General features: G+C 45.4%; 1 protein-coding gene across 2 annotated transcripts in view; it reads left to right on the forward strand.

The window, feature by feature from the left end:
- Positions 1 to 22,610, forward strand: part of ABL1 (ABL proto-oncogene 1, non-receptor tyrosine kinase) — a 76,595-nt gene that overhangs the window by 42,810 nt on the left and 11,175 nt on the right. Inside the window, exons 1-6 of one of the 2 annotated variants that reach the window (XM_065648341.1) lie at positions 2,166 to 2,758; positions 11,321 to 11,494; positions 12,220 to 12,515; positions 17,306 to 17,578; positions 21,448 to 21,532; positions 21,885 to 22,062. In XM_065648341.1, the coding sequence (XP_065504413.1) occupies positions 2,674 to 2,758; positions 11,321 to 11,494; positions 12,220 to 12,515; positions 17,306 to 17,578; positions 21,448 to 21,532; positions 21,885 to 22,062 (1,091 nt within the window). In that variant the 5' untranslated portion in view covers positions 2,166 to 2,673. Of the gene's footprint in view, positions 1 to 2,165; positions 2,759 to 11,320; positions 11,495 to 12,219; positions 12,516 to 17,305; positions 17,579 to 21,447; positions 21,533 to 21,884; positions 22,063 to 22,610 lie in introns of those variants that run through there. The other variant, XM_065648340.1, reaches the window with a different exon arrangement.

Genomic DNA, 22,610 nt, shown 5'->3' on the forward strand with positions numbered 1-22,610 from the left:
CTTTGTGTTTGACTCCCCGAGTGGATGCCTTTCTCTTACACTGAGGCTCTTCTGCAAGCGGGTTAATTTAATTTGAGATGAGGCATTCTTCTTCTGGAATAAGAACCCCAGGACTTCATCAGGAATGTAATCCGCATTAATTCTGCCAGCGCTCATCATATTAACCTTAATTGTAAGGGCTGGGTGGTGTTCCTGGTGTTCCTTTGTGCTGCCAGGGGAACGCTACAGGGATTCCGCGTTCCTACAGCTGCACTTGGAGGAGAAGCGGGACAGGGATGCTCCTCACATGGAAAAGAAGTTGTGTGCAAGATGCCTGGGCTGCCCTTACCATGTTACTTCATCCCAGTTCCCTAAACATGACAGTGGGCCTAAACACATGATGACTGAGCTCCTCCTGTGATTTATATAACCTTCCTCCTCTAAATCTGCTTTTAACTCCTTTTTTTTTTTTTTTAAATTACCTCCCAGCGCAGTTTTGCCTAAGTTCTCTGCGGTTTCATATGAAGTTTGGCAGGCAGGGAACCAAGGAGATAGTGGGTTGGTTTCTCTTGAAACTCTCGTGCTTCCATAAAATAGAAATGTTCCTCCAAAGGTGGAGCGAGGAAGGGGGAGCCCAGGGAGAGCCGCATCGTTCTCTTTCTAACGCACGTGCAGGCTGCCAGAGGTGGGGATCGCATCTGTAGCCTCATCTCTTCTCTGGACTAAGCCGAGGAAATGTTTACGTTCTCTCACTGTTTCCTGGTTTATTAAATGGGGATATCCATGTTCGTCTTCTCTGAGAAAAAGCATGAAAGCACTTGGAACATCATGCCGTCCTCAACCGTGATTATTTCTCTGCTAGAAATGATGTGACTTGCGGTAGTTAAAAAAACGCAAATGCTATTATTGCAGTTCAGTATGGGTTGAGAGACCATGGATTTCTTTCCAAGCTGTCTTTCAGGCGTACAACCCGTGGATCAGAAGTCTGAGGCAAAGTAATGCTGTAAAATAATGTTTAAAGAGCCTGAGCAATGTTTGCTGTTCCGAAGGCATGGTCCTCAGATGCTGGAAGCATGCGGAGTTTCCCCCAAAGTATTCAATGTTTGAAAACGTTGGAGGGCAAAAGAGGGCTAGCTAGTCAGTAACCTTGCCAAAATAAACTGTCAGATGTGGAGAGGAGTTTGCAGGGACAAAAACGAAGATTTGCTGCTTTGTTGATCCTGTGTGTGACACACCAAGTGCTCCACACGTTGCGGAGGGGTTTGTGATGGGGTCGGCTTCCCAGTCCTTTATACCCAGCCTCTGTATTTTGCAGCCTGATGAGCTCTGCACCCTTGAGCACCTCTCGCTCTGAGCAGCAAAAGCACCCCAAGGTTTGGGAAATGAAAAAGGATTTCTGAGTGGAAAAAAATTCAATTGTATACACACCCAATTTACTGTCTCCTTTATATATACAATATGTATATACACATACAGAATATAAATAAATATAGTGAAAGTGATGGTTGTTGTAAAAAGGAGACATGCAATAATGCCAGAAAGCACTCCGTAAAAAATGCAAAACTGGACAGCAGTAATTAACGTGTAGCCTTGAGAAACCTGCAAGGGAAAGGCACAGTTTGCAGGGGAAAAAACCAGTGGGTAGTGGGAGAGTGCAAACTTTTGTGCAAGAGGAGTAGTATCCTGCAAGTGTAATTGCATCAGCTGAGATTTGAATCCATTTGCCTGTAATTGTCACAGTGATGCTACGACTGGATCTTCTGGGCAGCACCCCCAGCTCCCCGGCAGTTTTTGTGCTGGGCACAGACGGGCTCCGCTCTCAGTTCACTTCTCCCTGTTGCAAGTCCCATTAGCATGCTGTGAAACAACCCGCATCTAAGACTTTTCACTATCGCCTACAGCTCACTCACTTTACCAGAGCTGTGCACAAGCACCACAGCAGCGTTATCCCTTAATCCTCCCTTTCCCCCCTTCCCAAACCAACGAGGGCTCTCCCAGACCGGGGAAAACTTGTTGATTTTTCGCCCCGGCCTCGCTGGCGTTGTTTGAGCAGGCAGGGCGCAGGCAGGAGGAGGGTTAAGGAGCGAGGGCGTTGCTCGCCCGCCTGATGTCATGGAGGGAGGCAGCGGCTGAAGGGGCCCTTTGTTGGCAGCCCTGCCTGCGCCCAGCCCTGCCTGCACCCAGCGCCGGCAGCATGCGGGCAGCTGCCGCTGAGCGTGCCCAGCGCTAACTCTGCCCAACTTGCTTGGATTTGCTTTCATTCTTCTTTTTTTTTAAAAAAAATTTCCCTTTTTTTTTTTTTTTTTCCCCTGCCCCCTCCTCTCTCCCGCCAAAAGAGTTGGGAAGGAGGGAAGATGGCTGGAGTTCACTCCCCGCGAGAGGAGACGCGGGGCCCCAGGATTTTCTGCCTCTCGGGCTCGCCCTTGTAATGGTTTTCAGAGCGCTGGATTTCTTAGACTTTTCCTGGATATTTTCTCGTAGACTTTTTCTGGATAATTTCTTTAAGACTTTTCCCGGATATTTTCTTTTAGTCTTCCCCTGGGTATTATCTTTTACACTTTGCCTGGATTTTTTTTTTTAAACTCTTCCCAGAGCTTTTTTCTTTTTAAGACTTTTACTGGATAACTCGAGAAGAAGCTTGAAAGAGGACGGGGTGGGAAGGGAAACCAGACAGCTGAAGCCAAACTCTAACAAATGAAAATGTTGGAGATTTGCTTGAAATTGGTGGGTTGCAAATCGAAGAAAGGGCTTTCCTCCTCCTCCAGCTGCTACCTGGAAGGTGAGTACCCAAAAGGACCTTGGTTGGGACGTGTCTCCTCGGCAGTTCCCCAAGCAACATGGCCTGACCCCATCGCCACCCCAAACACAAGTTTTATCCCTTGCTCGCAATTTGGGGCCAGGCTTGGGGCAATATTTGGTACCAGCCAGCTTTAGGCTCGGCTTTTGCGTGCGGGGGTGAGGGTGTACGCGGCATCCGGACCCCAGGTGACTTTCATTAACTGCAGTATACAAAGGGAGCGCGGCTCTACCATTTATGGTTGTAAAATGTCAAGTGATCTTATTGCCGAACCCATAAACAAAGCCGTATCTTCAGGCCTTGGCTTTATTTTTATTTTGCCAGTGGAAGGATCTCTCTTATTTTGGATGTGAGGGAAGGATGGTAAAACCAACTCCAGGCTCAGGAAGAAAATTTAGATGAGTCTATCGGTAAAATATTTCCAGCGTATGTTAATACATGTTAATCTCTTAGTCCATTTGGCTTGTCCCCTTGTAAGTTTGCTTTCCATAGGCATTCGTTTAACTGAATTTTCTTGCATGTTTGCTTTCGAAAGGTGATTTTTGAATCACAGCCGTGGTTATTTAGAGACACTGAGGTGTTAAACACATGGACCCGACTAGTTCAGATTGAAAGCTTGTGTGACAGAGCCACCATGCCGGGCTGGGCGACTTTGGGCCAAGGTCTTGCTCGATGTGAGCTCGAGCAAGTTCTTCACCCCAGTGTGGCTTCAGACCCAGCTTCTTCAACTTCTTTTGTGTTGCTGGATGTTGCTTCAGTAAAAAATAATCCGCATGCCAGGACCGTGCCAACTCGTCAAATCAGAGGCACGAAAGGCAGCAGCTGATTTCCTGGGGCCTATCGCAAGCTGCTCTTGCTCAACTCTGGAATATTCAGTGGAGAAATGGTCCTTGAAAATTCATAGGTTAGGAATCTCAAAATCTACAAATGGCTTCTCTTGGCAAACCCGTGTGAAGACATTTCGGATCAAGAGTCTGTATTTATCAGACGTGTTTAGCGGCTCTGAAGAATTTTGTGTTGTCTAAAGTCAAAGAACAGTTTGCAGAGGACTTTTTTACTTATTTAAAGTTTCAGAAACCTAATGGTGGGCAGATGCTTATTAATAATTTCAATCTTTCCTACGTGACTGAGTTCTTCTGTGATCTTTCATGTGTATAAGAGCTCAGTCTGTGTCCTGGCCCTGGTTTACTCAGGCAGGGCCGGGCCGTGTGTCGAGGCTGCTCCTTTCTGTCCAGTTGGATCTTTCAGCACAGCCCTGGGGGTGCAGGCAGAGCTTGGGGCCTCTTTTCCCTGCTGGAATGAATGCTATGGGATGATGTTACAGCGGTGTTAGCCTGACTGTTTTTGCAAGTTTTCCCCTTTTGTGTGTGTGTGCTACAACCACTCCCCCCCTCCCCAATTTGCAATGAAGTTGCATAACAGGATTAGAGCATAGTTTGACTTGCGCCGTATAGGCAGTACCCAGTTAACAACATGATGGCCGACGCACTAAATATTGTAGTATTTCTACCTTCAGCCTCCCTGAGACTGCGGTTGTGCATTTATTATTTATGACGGGGTAGGAAATAAGCATTGAAACAACTTTTAAATTCTCTTCTACCAAAGTAGCTCAGTCTCATTCTCAGCTCAGTGTGGGGCAAAACTGAAGCCAGCACCCACGCGGCATATTGAAGGTGAACAAATGTGGCAACTGCGACCTTAATGCTGGGACAGTCGGTGAGGACACGGGCAGCCCAGGACCTGCTGTAGGCCACTGTGGGTCTCTTGGAAAGCAGGGTGAGAAGTGAGGAACTATTTGTTAAGGACATTTGGAAACAACCAAACCAAACAAAACCAAAACCAACCAACCAAAACCACCCAAAAAACTTTTGTGTTATTCCTTTCTAAAGCTGGAGGTCCCCACATAGTATTCCTAGGCAGCTTTCTTATTAAAATGGTGGTGACATTGAAAGCCCTGCTGGGGACTCTTCAAAAGAGTAGTGGTGGCTTGTCCCAAACCCTTGTGCTCCAAGGGCACAAGTGAAAATATCCTTGTGTTATTACCCTGAGGAACATACCAGGTTTTTACATCTGGGCTGGTTAATTTTGACAGCATCCACTTCAACTTGCCGTCGTGCGAAGGCCGGCCTGATGGTTTGGGAGAAAGGGGCAGGCTTGGGACAAAAGCCACGAAGGAGGGACCCTGGGTCCCCGTGAGCCACGCGTGGTGGCCAGTCCAGCCCCACGCACGTCCCACAGCCTCGCCGGAGCTTCCAAAGGACTGAGGAGATGATGGTGACACCACTGGAGGATTTATCTCTGCTCTCTTTGCCTTATTGTATGGGAAGCTGTTGAGGATATGAGGGGAAAGCTGAGAGTTTCTTTACTATAGTAAACTATGAGACCTTAACCATAACTGCGTAAAGGATGGAAGATCTATTAGTTGTGTTGAAAACCAGTTGCAGTGTGGAAGATAGATTAAATTGTACCTAAATAAATTTCTTATTTTGGCTTCCATGTGTTAACAAAAACACCACAGGGTTTGCTTGATGAATAGCATGGAACTGTAACAAAACCAAATCTGTTTGTTCGTTGTTTTTTTTTTTTTTTTAAAAACCACACTTCTGGAAAATATTGTCTTGAGGTTGGGTTTGGTGTAAGGTTGATTTAGAGTCAGGCACATGTGTAGATGTATGTGTCTTTTGACCGAGTAATCAAAAGTGTGGGGTTTTTCTTTTCATGGTGGTCCTCTTCTGAAAGGCTCTCGTGCTCTGTTAGTGTGCAGGAATGAGGATTTTTTGGTGAGTTCTGTTTGTGGAGGTGCGGAGAGACGGCAGGAGCTCCATCCCACTGCCGAGCACTTTGCTGTGTGCAGGCAGGCCTGAGACCTTTTCTTAACTTGATCAAAAATAAGTTCAAACTAGTTCTAACGATTACTGAGATTTCATATTGATAGTTAAGCTGGCCATTTTCTGCCCTCATTTCTATTCCCACTAGTAAATATTATTCTAAAATGTGAGAGTTCTGAATTTCTCTCATCTGCTTTCTCCTTTCTGCCTTTGCCAAACCGAAGAATTCCTCGCCCACTTCACACCAAGAAAGGGTAAAGAGTAGAAGAGAAGAGGCACAGCACGTACTGCTGCCAATCTGATCTGGAAAACAGAACGTGTCCATGTCCCAAATAGGGGCTGGAATAGTCTTGCTGCCTTTTTGGGCTTGCTCTGCCACCAAAAGGCAGAAGCCTTGTTTAAAATCTGTCAGTGTTCTCTGTAAAGTTTAAAAGCTGTTTGGGGGGCACTAGTAAAGTCCTTTGTTTTCTAACTGAAATGATTTCTGTCCTGCCAGCTGTCAGATTGTCTGTATTTGTTTTTTTTCTTCTAAGCGTGTCCCGTTACAGTTAGAGGAGCCTGGGGAGGAGCAGCAGCCCGTGGCCGTTGTCTCGTTCCTGGAGAGTTTCTTTTTACGCCTTTGGGCATGTTTTGAGGCAGACCCAGATCTGAAATGCCAAGACTCATCCTGCCCTGATTTCCCTGTGATCCGCAGACAGATCTTGGGTCAATCTGTTGCGAAGAGTGAGCGCGTTAACACGGCGTTGCTGCCTCCCAGGGCAGAGCCTTCTGGTTGTTCCCCCTCTTGGCTATTTTTTGCTCCTCACCTCTTGGCCTCTTATCTACCATCACTCAGTAGAGTTCTTTTTAAATGTGTTTCTGCCTTTGTAATGTCTTGCTAGTTATGTGCTTGTTCCAGTGGTTCTTGCCTGTCCCATCCTTGTTAAAAGACCTGGCTGATGGTGCTTGCTGCCATTTCCCGTGGGTCGTGGCGAGGAAAGGATTATCATTTCATAGGAAAGGCAGTAACTGTCTTCAGGTGTAAAACTGATCATCCACAAGATGTGTTAGTCCTTCCCCAAGCAGTCTGGGGCTGCTCAGTAAATCTCAATGGTTCTTTCTCGGTGCTTTCCCTCCCAGGGCTCAGAAATGGGTAAACTTCACTAGTTTTGCTCCCTTAGTAAGGCAACCGAACAAAAATTGTGGAGTTTTCAGAAATAAGCGAGTGTCATTGAAGTTGACTTGGGTACGCTTTTCCTTTCCCAGAGGGTATAATCTAAGGCCAAACAGCAGTTTAGTAGCAGATTGGGAATAAAATCCAAATTTCTGCCATATCCACTATTGTACTCCATACATCTACAACTGTGTTTAGCTGGCTGGAGAAAGATGATATTTACCTTGTTACTAAGGGGTTATAAATGGAATAAACTCAGTGAATGAACTCGAGTGGAACCTGCAGGTTAATGTGGGAGTGAATGTTCAAAAAAACCCAACCAAGCAAACAAACCAAACCGAACAAACAAAAACCCCACAACCAAAAACCAACAACAAAAGCTGCATGATGATGAAGGCACCTCGCTGGGGGTGGAAATAGGGGGAGTGGGTCTGGTTGAGAGAGGCTGGATCTATTTTTGCACTTCTTCATCTCTGTATAGAAATACAGAATATTTAAAAAGTGGTCGTTTGTCCTCATGCTGGCTGTAAGAACATGGACTTTTCAAATATCTGCCAAGGGCAGAAGCGACAGCGAGAGCCTTTGTATCAGAGGTTGTACGGGCCTGGGCTGTGGAGGGGGGGACAGGAGAGCTGAGCATGATCACACTGAAGGGACAAGTCTGAAATAAAACATGAAACCTTCCTTCTCTTTAGAAAGATCTGGTTTGCAGATTTTCTTTTGGTTTTTTAATCCATATTCCATCAGGCATAGGGAATCCGTGAGGGCCACTAAGGAAATACTGGGACAGGGAGGCAGCTGCTCCATCAAATGTGCTCAGACTCATAAACATTTGGATATGTTAAATCTGCAAGGCTATTCTGCTATTTATCATCATTTCTTCCAGGGGAAAAGGAGAGCAGGAGAATGTAGGGAAAGGAGAAGCTTTAGATAACATGTGCTGTACCTCTGAAGAGATTATTAGATGTGTTCTGTGCTTTCTCGCTCTAGAAACCTCGTGGAAAAAATGCCAGCACAGTCTGTAAGCCCACAGGATGTTTGTTTTGTAGGGAGACAGGAGGTCTCTTCCTTCTCTCGGGACTGCCCTGGAAGAGCTGAGTGGAATTCTGTGCTTCTGCCTGTTTTCCAACCCTTCCCTTAAATTACTGAGGAAATTTGCTTGCGTTGGTCTGGACCAGAATTTTTCATATCTGAGAACTTCTTACACAGTCCCTAACAATGATTCATGACTTCGTATAAACAGTAATTAGCAGGAGATAGCTGTGCTTATGAAACCTTTTTGTGTGCATACATAAACATCTCCTGGTAAAAAATTTAGGGGGGGGATGGAGACATTCTTATGGTTAATGCTTCAAAGTAAAAGCCGCTTTGTCTTATTTTGAAGTCTGCTCTGCTTTAATTGTTGTCATTTAGTTGGTGTTAGTGGAGAACTGAATTACAGCGTTGCCTGGGGACTCCTCCCAGGAGTCCAGGTGTCATCTGGAGCACGGTGTGATCAAAGTAATAAATCACAGTCTTGCTGGGATGCAGCAGAAGACAAAGTGGGCACGTGGGAGGAATCACAGTGCAGAGGTAACAGATTGAATTACGCTCGGTTCCTGCCCCGTTGCCGTGCCAGGATCCCCTCCTGTAGGTACAGCAGCCAGGCTGGTTTATTAGGAGGAATCCGTCCCATTGAAGAGCTCAGCGGTGTTGTAGAGTTGTAGTTACAACCACCAGTAGGAGGTGAAGAAGCTGTAGTATGTTGGAAAAGACCCTCAATACGTATGAACAGCAATGTCTAATTCCTGCACTGAAGAATTGTGATGTCTGGGCAAATGTACTGGAGAAGAGCTGCTGACAGCCGGCTGTGCGTGGCTCCCAGATGGACGTGTCCTGTCAGCTTCTCTCGCTTCATGGTTTTGTGTCCCAAATCTGCTGACAGCCCCCTCTTGGGGCCCAGACCTTTAAAAGTGTGTTTTGTCACGGTCTATCAAGCTTCTGCTACACTCGGGTCACCACAACTCTGCTCTTTCCTTTACGCTCTTCTGTGTGTTGGCTCAGGGCCTCCTCCTCCCGTTCTTGCTGCCCTTCAAGCTTTGTTCGGTCGCTGCCTTCCCTCCCCCTGCTCTTAGGTCGGGGTTCCTGCCTTTTGGAAATGCCAGTATTAACCCAACCTGAGACTTGGGTCTTGCATCTCCCCATTGTGCTGTCCTCCACGGCATGTACCTCCCCCAGCTTGATAGAGAAGAGACAAACCTGTCTGTGTGCAGCATCTTCTGCGTTCGCTCAGGAACTTGTCTGGTTTTCCAGCTTATCAAATTCTCATCCATTTATTTGTCAGCCCTTGCTCTCACCGGTCCCTGGGTTTGCAGACAGTGATCACTGAGTCAATGTTTGTAGGAATGTCATCGAGCAAAACCAGCCTTCCTTGACTTTCACACCGCAGCTTGGTTTTGGTGTTAGACACAGCGTTGTCTCACGCTCTGAATCGAAGCGCGTACCTTGGCATCCACGTGCAATGAGTCAGTCCCAGCATCGCCGTGGTCTGGGCACGAGGGAGGGATTCTTGCGGAGCGCTTGGCTCTCCTCCCGCATCCCCCTCCGTGGCCGTGCCTGAGCCGTCCTTGCTGGGCTGCGATCACACTAGAGTTGGAGGGGAGCCTGCCTTGGATTTCCTGCCTTCCTCTCGAATCGCTCCCCCGTGGGGGACGCATTTTGCTTCCTAATGGAGGTTACAGTCCATCCCACCGTGCAGCATGCACTGGTTTGTGCTGTATTTGGGGGAGAGCATCACTGCGTTGCTCCTGGCTGTGGTTGTGTGTCTGCTCCTCGCAGCTCTGTGCCGTCTGTCTGTTCCAGGTGTTCACTGACGGTGTAACTCCTTGGAGTATCTCCAGTCACTGCAGTGCCCTGTGTTTGATAAGGGAGCTTAATGGGCTTGACAGGATCAAAGCGTTTGCATGGTAAAATGATTATAGCTTCATTTTCTGAAAGTGGATTTTCTGTTTCTTTTCTCATCGTCCCTCTTGAAGCAAACCAAGGCTATTAAAATGTCTTCTCCTGCTGGAAACAGGAGGGGGAAAGAAGGATGTCCAGGTGCTTTAAAGAACCACCCAAGACACCACCACCTTCTCTGACTGTGGAATCATTTAGAAAGCAGAATTATTTGACTTCTTGGGTTCACTATAAAAATATATCTCCCTGCAGATATGGTTTGGCTAGGAAAACAGGCCCAACAATGTGCATACTTGTTGCTTTGCTCTCTGCCCACATTTATGATATTACCTTTTCCAAAGAATACAGTAGTACTCGTTTTCATAAATAATCACCCAGAGAGCCTTTACCAGTGGTGACGTGACTAACACACCGAGGACGCCACATAGTCTGTGTGGGTGGATAGTGGCACTTTTGCCACCAAAACAATGGGACTTGTTATCATTTGTAGGGTTAGGGTATTCGTGTTGTGGGAAGACGCTTGGCCTGGGATTTCTCCTTCCAAAGCCCTGCTGCGTTCACCTGTGCAGAAGAAGGATTCAGGAGCCTTGGGGGAGCAGACAGGGGCTGATGCTGAGTAACAAAGAGCAATTTCGTGGTTCGAGGGGCTGGGTGCGATAGTGCTGTGTCTCCTGTCCCCATAGCTGCACTGACGCCATGGTTTGTGTGCTGTGACCTTGCTCAGGGAATCCATCCAGATGGAAAATAACCCTTCAAAAACCAAGATTTTTCAAAACTTATTCGGCTGGGTTTGTGCCAGCCCAGCTGGAGGTGGCACATTGGAGTGAGGGGCACAACTACCTGGAGCGTCACTGCCCCAAACTCGTGAATCGTGATACGGAGATAATGGTTTGCAGGAGCTACTGTGATAAAATTCACTGGTGTACTTGGACTTGCCTGATACACAGTATTACACACCTGAAGTGCTGCAGTGTACCAAAAACGTTGGTGGTTGGTTTTAACTCACCTGTGAAGCTCAGTTTTTAGGAATCTATTTTTCTGGAGGTGACTCAGGATTGCTGAACATGTAGAAAGCTCGTTGTGTGAAGTGCACTTGTCACTGCACTCTGGTTTTGAGAGCAGCAAGCAGGAGAGAGGGCAACAAAAAAGGCACAGCCTTGTACTCAAATAAGAAATGATTAAAAATACAGTGAACCACGGAAGTACGTATCTCATTCTCAAATACCACGTCTTGTAAATCTCCCCCTGCCTGGCTCTCTGTGCTGCACGTTCTGGCGATTTTGAAGGGCTTGGGTTTGTTTTCAAATCTAACTCTTGCAAGTTGGGAATGAGCCAAAGGATTTAGAAGCAGCAAAGAGCCTATGTGAGCAGCGCGGAGGGAGGAGGGAAGGAGGGAGAGCGGCTTTCCCTTTCCCGGGGCTGGGGGACAGCTCTGGGACGAGGGCGTCCTGCCGATGTGGCAGGAGATCTGCATTAAAATACCGTCCATATCTCTCCCCTGACACATGAGGAGCGCGCATGGCAAGAAATAATGCAAATGAGAAAATCAGAGTGCGTGGGTTAACCGGATGGCTTTTATCAGCACAAATGAACGCGCTTTTTCCTCTTTCTCTCTTCCTCCTCCAGAAGCCCTTCAGAGGCCGGTGGTGTCGGACTTTGAGCCCCAGGGTCTGAGCGAAGCAGCTCGCTGGAACTCCAAGGAAAACCTCCTGTCCTGTCCCAGTGAAAATGACCCCCACCTCTTTGTTGCACTGTATGATTTTGTGGCGAGTGGGGACAACACCCTCAGCATAACTAAAGGTAAGGTCGCTGGGCAGAGCGGTTCTCAGAGTGTGTGAGAAGGCACAGAAGGAAAAACCACTGTGGGATAACTGAGTTATACACTAAACCCTATGGAATTTTTTTTTCTGTGGGAATTCTTCTTAAATAAATACAAATGTTTCACAAAGTCATAACCTTTTAAAAGGTTAAAACTCTTTGAAGCTTTTGCATTGGGCAAGAAACTGTTTGCCAAAACCAAGGTCTTGGTTAGGAGCAAGAATTTGAACTGAGAAATTAAGCTGATTTTGAAGACTGGCCTCCATCATTTTCATAGTTCTCCGAAACACAGTCCCTGTATGAAAAATGACTGTACAGATATAGTGTGTGTTTCCTTACTCGATCCTTCTGTTCCTTATCTGTATTCCAAGTCACATCAGCTTACCTTGCTAATTGAAATTATTTTTCAATTGTTTATCTACTCCTGCTCTCTCCTAGCCCCATCAAGCCAACTCGGTTCAAATAAAATTTGCTAGATGAATTTTTTAAGCTCAATCAGTATCAGAACTGGTGCAGAAAACTCCTGAAGCATGTGTGTGACTTTATTTGGCTTTGAGGGTCCACTCAAAGAAACACGCGTGCTCCTTGCTCAGTCAGATATCTGTTCTTACAGGAGATGATTTGATGACCTGTAGCCAGAAAGAGCCCATCTTTGTCCTCAGCTCCCAGGTTTGCCACGTCTAAATGTATTGTCTTCTTGTGCTAAGGTGAAAAGCTCCGTGTTCTGGGCTACAACCACAATGGGGAATGGTGCGAGGCCCAAACGAAGAACGGACAAGGCTGGGTACCCAGCAACTACATCACCCCGGTGAACAGTTTGGAGAAGCATTCCTGGTATCATGGACCAGTGTCACGGAACGCTGCCGAGTACCTCCTGAGCAGCGGTATCAATGGCAGCTTTCTCGTGCGAGAGAGCGAGAGCAGTCCAGGACAGAGATCTATCTCCCTGCGATATGAAGGAAGGGTGTACCACTACAGAATAAACACTGCATCCGACGGAAAGGTAGGATGTCCAAACCATGAAAGAAAACCTTACCGGTATCCTTTGTGCCCTGACTGTACCAGGTCAAGTGGTAGCAATTGAATTGGGCAGTTCTGAACCCCAATCGCAATGTTCGTCATCTGTAGTTATTATATGATAAACTGCGATTGTCACATCGGTGACAAAACAGGTTTATTCCTTTAGCGAGCTTCTGGTGACGTATAATACAGCTCAGCAGCAAAACACCTTAAGGTAGGCGATAGTACAGTTACATCAGAGCTGAATGTAATAGATATTATTAATAAGATATTCTGAGGGTGAATTCTTGTCCTGTATGTTCAAAAGGTAATCTCTTTGCTAAATCAGAAAAGTCAGTGCCTGTTTCTTATAATCCTGCAAATATTAGGGACAGAATGCTTCTTGAGCTATTCTGCAGTATTTTTAACTACTGTTTTGATTTCTCTACAGTATTTCAGCGTGATCATTGGAGACGGGTAGGCACTTTCACTTTTATATGGGCCCAGTCTCTAGTTTCTTAATTTTTTTTCCTAGATCGTTGTGTGCTGTAGCAATGTTGCAATGCTGTGCTTTGTGGATGCTGCAGAGAAATGTTAGCATAAAAGTGTAGTTTTCCACAGATTTTTGTTTCGTTTTGTTTTGTTTGAATTTCATGGAAACATTTCTGCTGGCATTGGATTTCGGAAAATCTTGGGTTTAGCAAATCTATTTTAAGCAGTGTCTCTTTAGATCCTGTGCAGAAGTTGAAGTGTGGGTCTGGAGCATGGCTGCTGAGGCTCTTCTCGCCAGCATCTAGCAGATGACAGATCCTGTGCCATCAGAGAGAAAAAAAAGAAATAAAAAATAGAAAAAAATAAAATAAAGTATAGTAGTGGCCCACGGTGGCCAATTTTCCTTTGTCCTGCCAGAGCTTTATTCTTCTTACAGTGATGCTGACAGCAAAATCTTTAGTATGAAAACATAGGGAACCATAGTGTTACCTGTTTATCAGACTCATCTCTCTAAAACTTTTAATAAGATGAACAGATTTTATTCAGTAATGAAATACTTTTTGTCTGCTTTGGCAAACAGATTGTAATAGAGAGAATTCTGACCATGTTATTTAAGGTAACGTATTTCCAAATTATGGCACTTCGATTCTTCCGTTTTCCTCCAGCGTAGACACGCTGTGTGGCCAAAATCAGCACTGGGAAATGCTGACGTGCAGCCTGCTTGGAGGACTACATGGCAATCTGGAATATTATTCCTCCCCCTGTCTCTCTAGTTGATGTTCCTTCGATTCGCATTGATGCTGGCAGATGAGCAATGTTCACATGTGAACATTTTGGTCCCAGGCCTCCTTCAGTTGGTGTAAATACGCATGTGTCCATGATGCGGTAGCACGTTCTCCATTTTAGCCGTTTAAAGGGTTTGGCATATGAAGGCTTTCATCCCAGCAGAGCTGTTTTTATCCCTAAAAAACAGTTCTGCAGTGCTCCAATAATCGGTTTCAGGTCCGTATTAGCCAGGTTAACTGTTCATTTTCTACAAAGTTGCTTGAATTGGTGTTTTTGAGAAAAGGCGCAGGTCAGCACAATTCGCTACAGCAGATCTGCAGCTGGTGGTGGCTGGAAATACAAAATCAAGAAGCAGCAGCGACCGAAAGCTTTGGCCGTTCATGCCCAGCGAGCGAAGAAGCAGCCACGGCCCTCCCTATTGCCAGGGGCCAGCGTCCCTGCACAAGGGTCGTTTTGCTACGTCCATGCACCAGGCGCTGCGGTTCACAGCCTGACGTGTTAAACCGCATCGGTTTTAATTTGTGTTAATAATCTGGGCAGTGAATTGTGACAGCTTCGCGGCAGCCGTGCTGCCCGCTCTGCTGCTGGGCTCTTCCAGCACCCATCCCCAGCCTTAAAAGCCGAGGAGGCAGGAAGAGAAACAACTAATATCTCTGCTTTTCCCTCTGGAATGGAGACTGATGGAGCAGGTTCCCCGCTCCGAGCTGCTCACGTCGTACTCTATTACCCACTTGGCAGCAGAGCACGGCTCTGCCCAAGAAAAGCTCTTACCTTCAACTCCCCGAGCACCTGGGGCCTTCCCAGCCCGCTGGATCATTAGTCAGCCTGTCCAGGGAATTTAATATCTGCAGGAAGGATGAATGGCTTTGGTGGGATCATATCCCGTGACTGAGAGAAGATGCTATCGGGAGAAAGAGGTATTAGAGAAACGTGTGGAACGACGGCTGCCGTGCATCGCACAGCCCAGCCCAGGCTTTATCCTGGGGAAAGCTGAAAGATCTAGGAAGATCAGAGGGGTGCGTGTCCTAATTTTAGCACTGTTCATGCTGAATGTATTGAGGTTCAACTACTTTTTAAGGAAAAAAAAATCCTCAGGGAATTTTTTATTTTATTTCCCAGTTTAATGGATTATATTCTTCTGGACCACCTTTTAATGTTTTGTTGGTGTCTTTTTTTTCTTTTTTTTTTTTAAGTGACCTTTCTTGATGTGGCTGGTACAGTGCATCTGGTAAATGACTTGTGTGGTACAGAGGACTTGGTTTTCCTGACTTGATAATACTTGAGGCAAAGCCTCCTGTTGAGTAACCCAACTGAATAAACAACATTGTCCAGCCGGTTCTTCAAATCCTGCTGTCCTCAGCATTAAGGACACAGGACACGGGTCCTGCTTGAGTCTCTTGGAGCTTCCAGTGGCTCAACTGGATGCAGACTTGCTCCTTTATCATGGACCTTCATGGATTTTTTTGTGTGGATGTTCAGTTTTGTCCGCTGACTGGGGAGAGGGAATCCCATCAGGTGGAGGATGCGTTGGGGGTCAGCAGAGACCGGTTTAACTGCCCTTATAAAATATACCAGCAAGAAAAAAAAGATGTGTTCTGATGAGGGAAGCTGCAGTTAAGTGGCCAACTTTGTACAAGCAGAGCCCCTTGGAACAGGACTGGTGTTACAGTTTGACTGATGATACGCAAAAATTGCCCAAATAATGTGTCAACATCGTAGCCAAGAAGCAAACTGTAGGAGTCCCTGTTTAACCTCACAGACACACCGAGCTCTTTTTGAGCATGTTTGGCAGCACCAGATGGTTTTCGTGGGGGAAATTCTGCAGCCAGCAGCTCGAGTTAAGGTTTGGTAATCGGGGTCAGCGGAGCGGGGAGGTCGCAGTGAATAGTCGGTGTACGCGGCTCGCTGGGCTGCGTCGGCAGCGTGCTGTCCATCGCTGCTCCGTGCTCCATCTTCTTGTGATACAGGCTGCAAATTCCAGATGCAGATTTAAACACAGCGTAACTCTGATTTCCAGTGGTGCTGATGTGAATTAAGGCCTTCAGGTGTCGGTGTTGAGAGGTAATCACCGAAAAAAACCCCTCTGCCAACAGAATGAGCACGTTTAGTGGGTGGATATGGTTTTTTGATGTAAGTGGAAAGCTTCAGGTGTGTTAGAGTGGGGAGAGTTGTGGCCTGGGCAGGGTCATCCTGTTCTGTTCCCCATCCTGGCATGGGTTTGCTGTGAAACCTAATTTAACTTATTTCTCTACCTGTAACAAGATCATACAACCTGTCACACAAAACACAGATATTTCTCATTCCTATGAGATTTTGAGATCATGAGATACAAGCCATCATAAAAGCATGGGTAGCTTCCTTTACTACAATTCTCTAATACTTCCAAGTGATCCTGGAGTTCAGCATGATTTTCTACATCCATACTTTTATATTTTAGTCCTCAGTGTAGCATGTGAACTGCTCGTACCACTGCGAGTACACAAGTCATTCCCAAACAGATATGGCTTGTTTTAAATTGTGGCTGTACTGCCTGATGCTTGGTGGTCCAAGCCATGTAACTGTAAAAGCCTCTCTGATGTTGTCATTTTTCTGTTCTCAGAACATCTGTTTTTAAGGTGATTCCACCTCTTTGACCATGAAAGGTGTGTTCATTTTTTTTTTTTTAATCAATCTGTGTTGAAATGAGATTTCATCCATTTACTTTATCTAAAGAGCATCCCTCTCCTCCAGGTGTTATCAGCGTAACCTTTTTAAAAATTAAACTTCTAGCATTTGTCACCTTGCCTAGCAGAAGACTGGGCTTGAGTGAAAACTGGAAATACAAAGCTCTGGTGGTAGGGTGTCACTTGTCCGTTATCTTTAGTAGGCTTTTAGGTTTAAAATGGATCTTCTGTATAAATGTTAAATAAGGTAACAAGTCTAGGTTACCATGCTGCACAGCAGGTTCTCATTCAGTGCTAATGATTTTACTTCTGCGTTATTGACCGATGCCCATCACAAGAGTTGTGCAGAACAGCTGCCCACCTTTGTGCCAAACACAGTGCAGAAGCTGGGGCCAAATGCAGGGAAGGCACCAGTTTGCTAGTGACACTTCAGAGAGAATTTAGGCAGGTGAAAATGTCATAACCCAAATAGGAATAATGGAATCAAGACACCGAGGTTGACAATCCCCTGCTCTCCAGGAAATAGCCCCCCATCTCTACTGACCAGCCTTTTGAAAAAAGACATTTCAAGCAACAGCATGCAGATTTAATGCTATTTGCAGTCATTCCTCCCACATTGTTACAGCGAAGTGCATGTATTTTCTCCTGAATCCATGCATTTCCATGTACGTGTTGATTGTTGGCAGCTCTGAGTTCTGAGAACTGGTAACAGAGCTGGTGGAGCTCATAGTACTGCAGATCGAGTAGATGTGATGCAACACTTTGGTTTCACAATTTTATAATGTAGTTTCTACATCTGAATGCTCTGATGTGTGTTGTGTGATTGAGTTGTCTCTCTCTCTTTGGTCCCTAGCTGTATGTCTCTTCAGAGAGCCGCTTCAACACCTTGGCAGAGCTGGTCCATCATCATTCAACCGTTGCAGATGGGCTCATCACCACTTTGCACTACCCAGCGCCCAAACGCAATAAGCCCACTATTTACGGCGTGTCACCAAACTACGACAAGTGGGAGATAGAGCGAACTGACATCACGATGAAGCACAAGCTTGGTGGAGGACAGTATGGAGAGGTGTATGAAGGAGTCTGGAAGAAGTACAACCTTACGGTGGCTGTGAAGACTCTCAAGGTAGGACTCAAATCTCAGAGCATTCCCATTCATCTTTTTTCAGCAGGAACTGAGTTTGGGCTGGTTGCCTGCTGTCAGCCTTAGTTAAGACAGTTTGAGTTGGTGACAACCCTTCCTTTCTGTGCTGTAGGTTTGAAATTTGAGTATTTCTGAAAGAGCTTGATCCTATTATGGTTTTATGTGATACCTGAAACACTTGTAACTCAACAAAGGAGGACGATAACAGCGTGATTATTACTTTAGAACAGATGAAACCTTAGCAAAGTAAATAGTGCCATGATGTCTCCCATTCTGGGTGTGGTAAAGGAGAGCTATTCACGCATGAAGGCACTAACACAAGCTGGTGTGTTAAGGAAAATTGTGAATTGTGAGTCAGTCAATATAGAATTCAAAGGCTGTGCTTCAGGGAGGCTTCACATGTTTTGATTTTCTGTCTTATGTGGCGTCTTACCCAAAAGACAAGCTCCCTGTGTACCTGGAAGTCTTATGCAATTGTTCACAGCTGCTTCTTATCAAAAGGTACAAGAGGAGGAAGGAGTGTTTCCAAGCTAAAATATATTAACATTCATAAGTGGCTTTAATGAGGAACTGGATAATCAGTTCTGTTTCTGGCTCTGCTCCCTGATTTCTGTGTCTTGGTTTCCTTGTCTACTGAAATGCAAATAATGCTCTGTGAGTTCATAAGGTCATTGCTTAATTCATTTATGTTTATAAGAAATGTCTTGAGATCTTCTGGCACCATCCACACACATTGCATTTGATTGCTTAATAAGAGTTTATGCTAACTTGACACCATGTTGTCTCTCCTCGAATGGGGATGTGGTTTGGTCTTGCAGAAACAAACAGAACGGGGTTTTTTGTTTGTTGTTTTTTTGCAGTGGAAATTTTGAAGTGGAGAGAACTTTGTGTAGATGCTTTTGTGTCAGGGGAAGAACGTTTCCTTGATTTGGGGAAAATATTTCTTCCTTACTCTCTGAGCAGCGGCTACCTCAGTAATTCTGGGTTGCCATGGTTGCAGAAAGTATTTTCATTTTGGCCTTTTTTTTGTCCTCTGGAGATTCCTGTTGCTGCTCCCCAGTGGAGAGTCCAAGCGCCTGCTTGCACAGGGAGCGAGTGACACCTAGTGACATCCCAGCTCGGATCCGGCGCGCTGGGGACCGCAGGGCTTGCTCGGAGTGGTGCAGGTGGAGCTGGGATGTGACCAGGTTGAAAAAAACGCCTGTTTATCCTGAACAGGAGAGACCGGTCGTTTCCATGAACATAATTTGCTATAACATCTCTTTTCCCGCTTCTGGATGCAGCGCGAGGATACCCGATGTATTCAGATTTCTCGTTTTTGCTCCAAACTGTAGTTGTTACTTTCATTCTCTTTCCTCTAAAACCCATCAACAAAAGCAAATTGCGTGTTAGCCGATAAAATGTGTTAGTGCATAGGAGAAGCCTAAATACAGGCCATGGCTGTTTCAAATATATCAAATAAATATTTAATGAAACATAAGTAAAAGTGGTTCATAATGTAGTATGAAGCGGCATGTTCCACTGGGGAATGTAAGAGTAACCAAGAAGAGAGTTGAGAAACACTTCAACCTGCAATTACACACGCTAAACCCATCCTTAAAAGCAAATTTATAATCCACCTTCTTTAAATCCATCAGTGTACTGCCTGACAGCTGGGATTATAGCTTGCTTCAAAGTTTTGGGAAACATTTAAAAATCACATTTATATCCCAGTTCTGCTGGGGAAAACAAGCCCTCCGCAGCTTCTGCACAAACCTTCAAATGACTCACTTTGTTTTCCTCTGAGAGAATATTTTTCAAAATTTTGTGTGACTCTTTGTGTTCTTTCCGCATCTACTCCAGCCAGCTCTGTAAGAAAGATAAAGGGGAGGGAAAACTAAAGGAGAAAAACCATTGTTCCAGCTTCTTTTTGAACAGCGATGCTTACAAACACCCATTTGTTGTTCGGTTTTCTATCAAGTCTCTCAATGTACCTCACAGCTGGCGCAAAACACTGGATCACACAAGGCAGCGAGAAAAGCAGCACACGCTGTTCCTTGGTTGCATTTTACTGGGAAGTGCTGGACAACGTCCTGCTGCTTAGATGCTTCCAATTAAAAGAGATCACGTGCATTGCGCAGGACACGTCAGTGTTTATAAGGGTCGGTCGTCGTACCACGACACACTCAGAATTTGGGGTTTTACACCAGGTGTTGATGGAGAGGAGCACGAGGTAGGAGTGGGGCTGTGTGACCTGCGTGTCGCTGGACCGAATGCCGCCTGCTGTGACCGTGGCCAGCGCTCGTTCCCCGCGAGGGCCATTTAAAGGCTGTTTAATCTCAGCATGTTTCTCACTGCACACCTCCGGTCGCCATCCTTCAGGACTGCCTTTTTTTTTTTCCTTTTTTAATTTTTTCCCCAGCCTGTGTTTCAAATTCGGCAACGTGCAACCCTGATATCCCTTAATGCCATGGTGTGGACCTGTGCTCTGCTAGGAAAATATTGTATAGCCAGAACTGGTTTATTTCTTCCGTGGCTTTGTACAGTGGAAGAAGGAAATTGGTTAAGCTTGATCCTTTGCATAAGATCGGGTTTTCAGAGAGATCATTTTACAGTAGTGCTCTGTATGTGTCCTTCTTATTAATTTGGTCACTGAAAGGCAAGAGATTTAAAAAGGTGGCACAGCTGTGCAGAGGAGCGACCTTTCAGAGCCTGTATAGCGTGCGTAAGATAAATGCATATTTAGAGTAATTTTGCAACCTGGATTGTTAACCCAGTTTCCTCTGCCAAAGAAAACAGTTTAAGGATCTGCTCACAAGGACCTTTGGGCTATTAGTTTTGACAGAATGTGTTCAGCAAATCACAGCTGCCAATCAAGCTAATTGGCAAGGAATAGTAAATGATTGAATGAAACTGTTTGAGAAGGGCGCTCGTTGCTAACTGCAGAGCGGGGAGCTGGCTGGATCGCACGGCAGCAGCCCACTGTTATCATTCTCACCAGCAGCAGCAAATCCTTCCCAATCCTTCCTTAAAACACTTCGTCCATGTAGCCTGTCAACATTAATCCACCGATGAAAAAAAAATATGGATATAGAAAGAAACATTGCTTTAGGAATAGATCTGTGCTTTTACACCACTTTGAAATGGCCTTCCGGCCATTTGGGGCATATTTTCTTCTGAAAAATATGTCTTTTGAGCAAGATCGTATCTTCCTCGGGTTTGTGTTGCGCCAAGCAACTTAATGGCGTTCAACAAATAGGTAGTGATACGTCTGCCTGGAACGGTTACGTCATGGGTCAGGCTCAAAATGCCAGAAATCTGTGAAACCTCGGGCTTTCAATTAAGGAGAAGCTGCTGTCGGTCCTGCCCCGTCTGAACGGGGGGATTTCTTGCTCCTGCCCCGTCTGAATGGGGGATTTCTTGCTCCTGCCCAGTGAAACCAGGGACCCGCATTTCAGCTGCTTCTCAAGCATTTGATTGTGGCGAATTCTTCCTTTTATGTTGGTTCTTGTTTCTTTTCTGTACTTTTTACTTTGTGTTATCTTCTTCTCTGTTAGGAACAAGTACATTATTCCTTTTCAACTCCTGAATGGTCCTGGGAGAGGCCTTTCACAAAAGGAATATGGATTTTCTTGCCCCGAAAAGCTGCGTTAGAATAGGAATGATAAAAATATATATGTTTTTAAATCCTACCAAAAAAACCCCCAACATTCCTAATTCCTTGGCATTGTGATGTGGCTACAGGGAAAAATTACCTTAAAAGAATTGTGGCTTATGTTGTCATTTGCAGTTTGTTTTTGTGTCCGCATACAAAAAATCTGTTCCTCCTTTGTGCATGCTGTCCTTGCCAAAGCTTTGCCATTGTTCTGCAGGAGGATACCATGGAGGTGGAAGAGTTCTTGAAAGAAGCTGCAGTAATGAAGGAGATCAAGCATCCGAACTTGGTGCAGTTATTGGGTAAGTGATAAATACTAAGCAGAGGGATTGGAACTAAACCCTTGTGCAATGATATGGATGTTAAGGAGCAGATAAGCTGCTTACCATACCAAGGCTTTAAATACAGACACTTATTGTCTGGCAAAATTCACAATTTGTACCACTAATACATGATTTTTAATGATCTCGTCTCCCTAATGTTTCAGTTGCCAGAGCCTGAAGCAGGGAATTAAAACTCTCTATTAACCATTTCCAAGCAGAACTCATTCTTTCTGTGAGCCCCGTATTTCTGCCTTCTAGAGGTATAAATTGCCCTAGAGAAGATTCACTGATATTCTCAAACATTCCTTGTAAGCTTTATGCTGATCCCTAGGGGTGTGCACACGGGAACCTCCTTTCTACATCATTACGGAGTTCATGACATACGGGAATCTGCTGGATTATCTGCGCGAGTGTAACCGGCAGGAGGTGAACGCTGTGGTGCTGCTGTACATGGCAACTCAGATCTCCTCAGCCATGGAGTACCTGGAGAAGAAAAACTTCATTCACAGGTAGTAAGGACAGTGGGCACCCTTGAATCTCGAGCACAAAACACCTCTTGATTTATTTGCTTGCCTTTCAGGTTATCACAGCATTGACTTAAAAGCAGTTGGTGTCCTGTAGTTAACACACTAGTGTGTTGGGTTCTGATACCGCACGTTAACCTGTCTATAGGATATTCTCCTAATTGTTTTTGTCTCAGTGTTTTTCTCTTACCTTTGAAGTAGATGCAGGTGAAAGACATACCAGTACTTTTATCTTTTGGGCAAGGGCCTTAAATGTAAATGCCTCCTAAAGTAACAGACCAGATAAGCTACTGCTCTGCCTTGGTTCTAACAAGCGTTAAAACCCGCTGCAGTTGATGTTGCTGGATGCATGCAGGTGCTCACAGCAGAGCCACCCCCTTAGTGCTGCCCTATCCTGTGTTCTTTCTTGTTTGTTTGACTTTTTTTTTTTTCCATCCTGTGTAGGGATTATTTCCCACTATTGTCCAGATTGTGTATTCAGTTTAATAAGCATCTCTGCAGTCTTAAAAGTCTCAGAGACTGACCTTTAAGTG

This window comes from Caloenas nicobarica, chromosome 19 (assembly GCF_036013445.1).
Source record: "Caloenas nicobarica isolate bCalNic1 chromosome 19, bCalNic1.hap1, whole genome shotgun sequence".
In the NCBI taxonomy this organism is placed as follows: domain Eukaryota; kingdom Metazoa; phylum Chordata; class Aves; order Columbiformes; family Columbidae; genus Caloenas; species Caloenas nicobarica.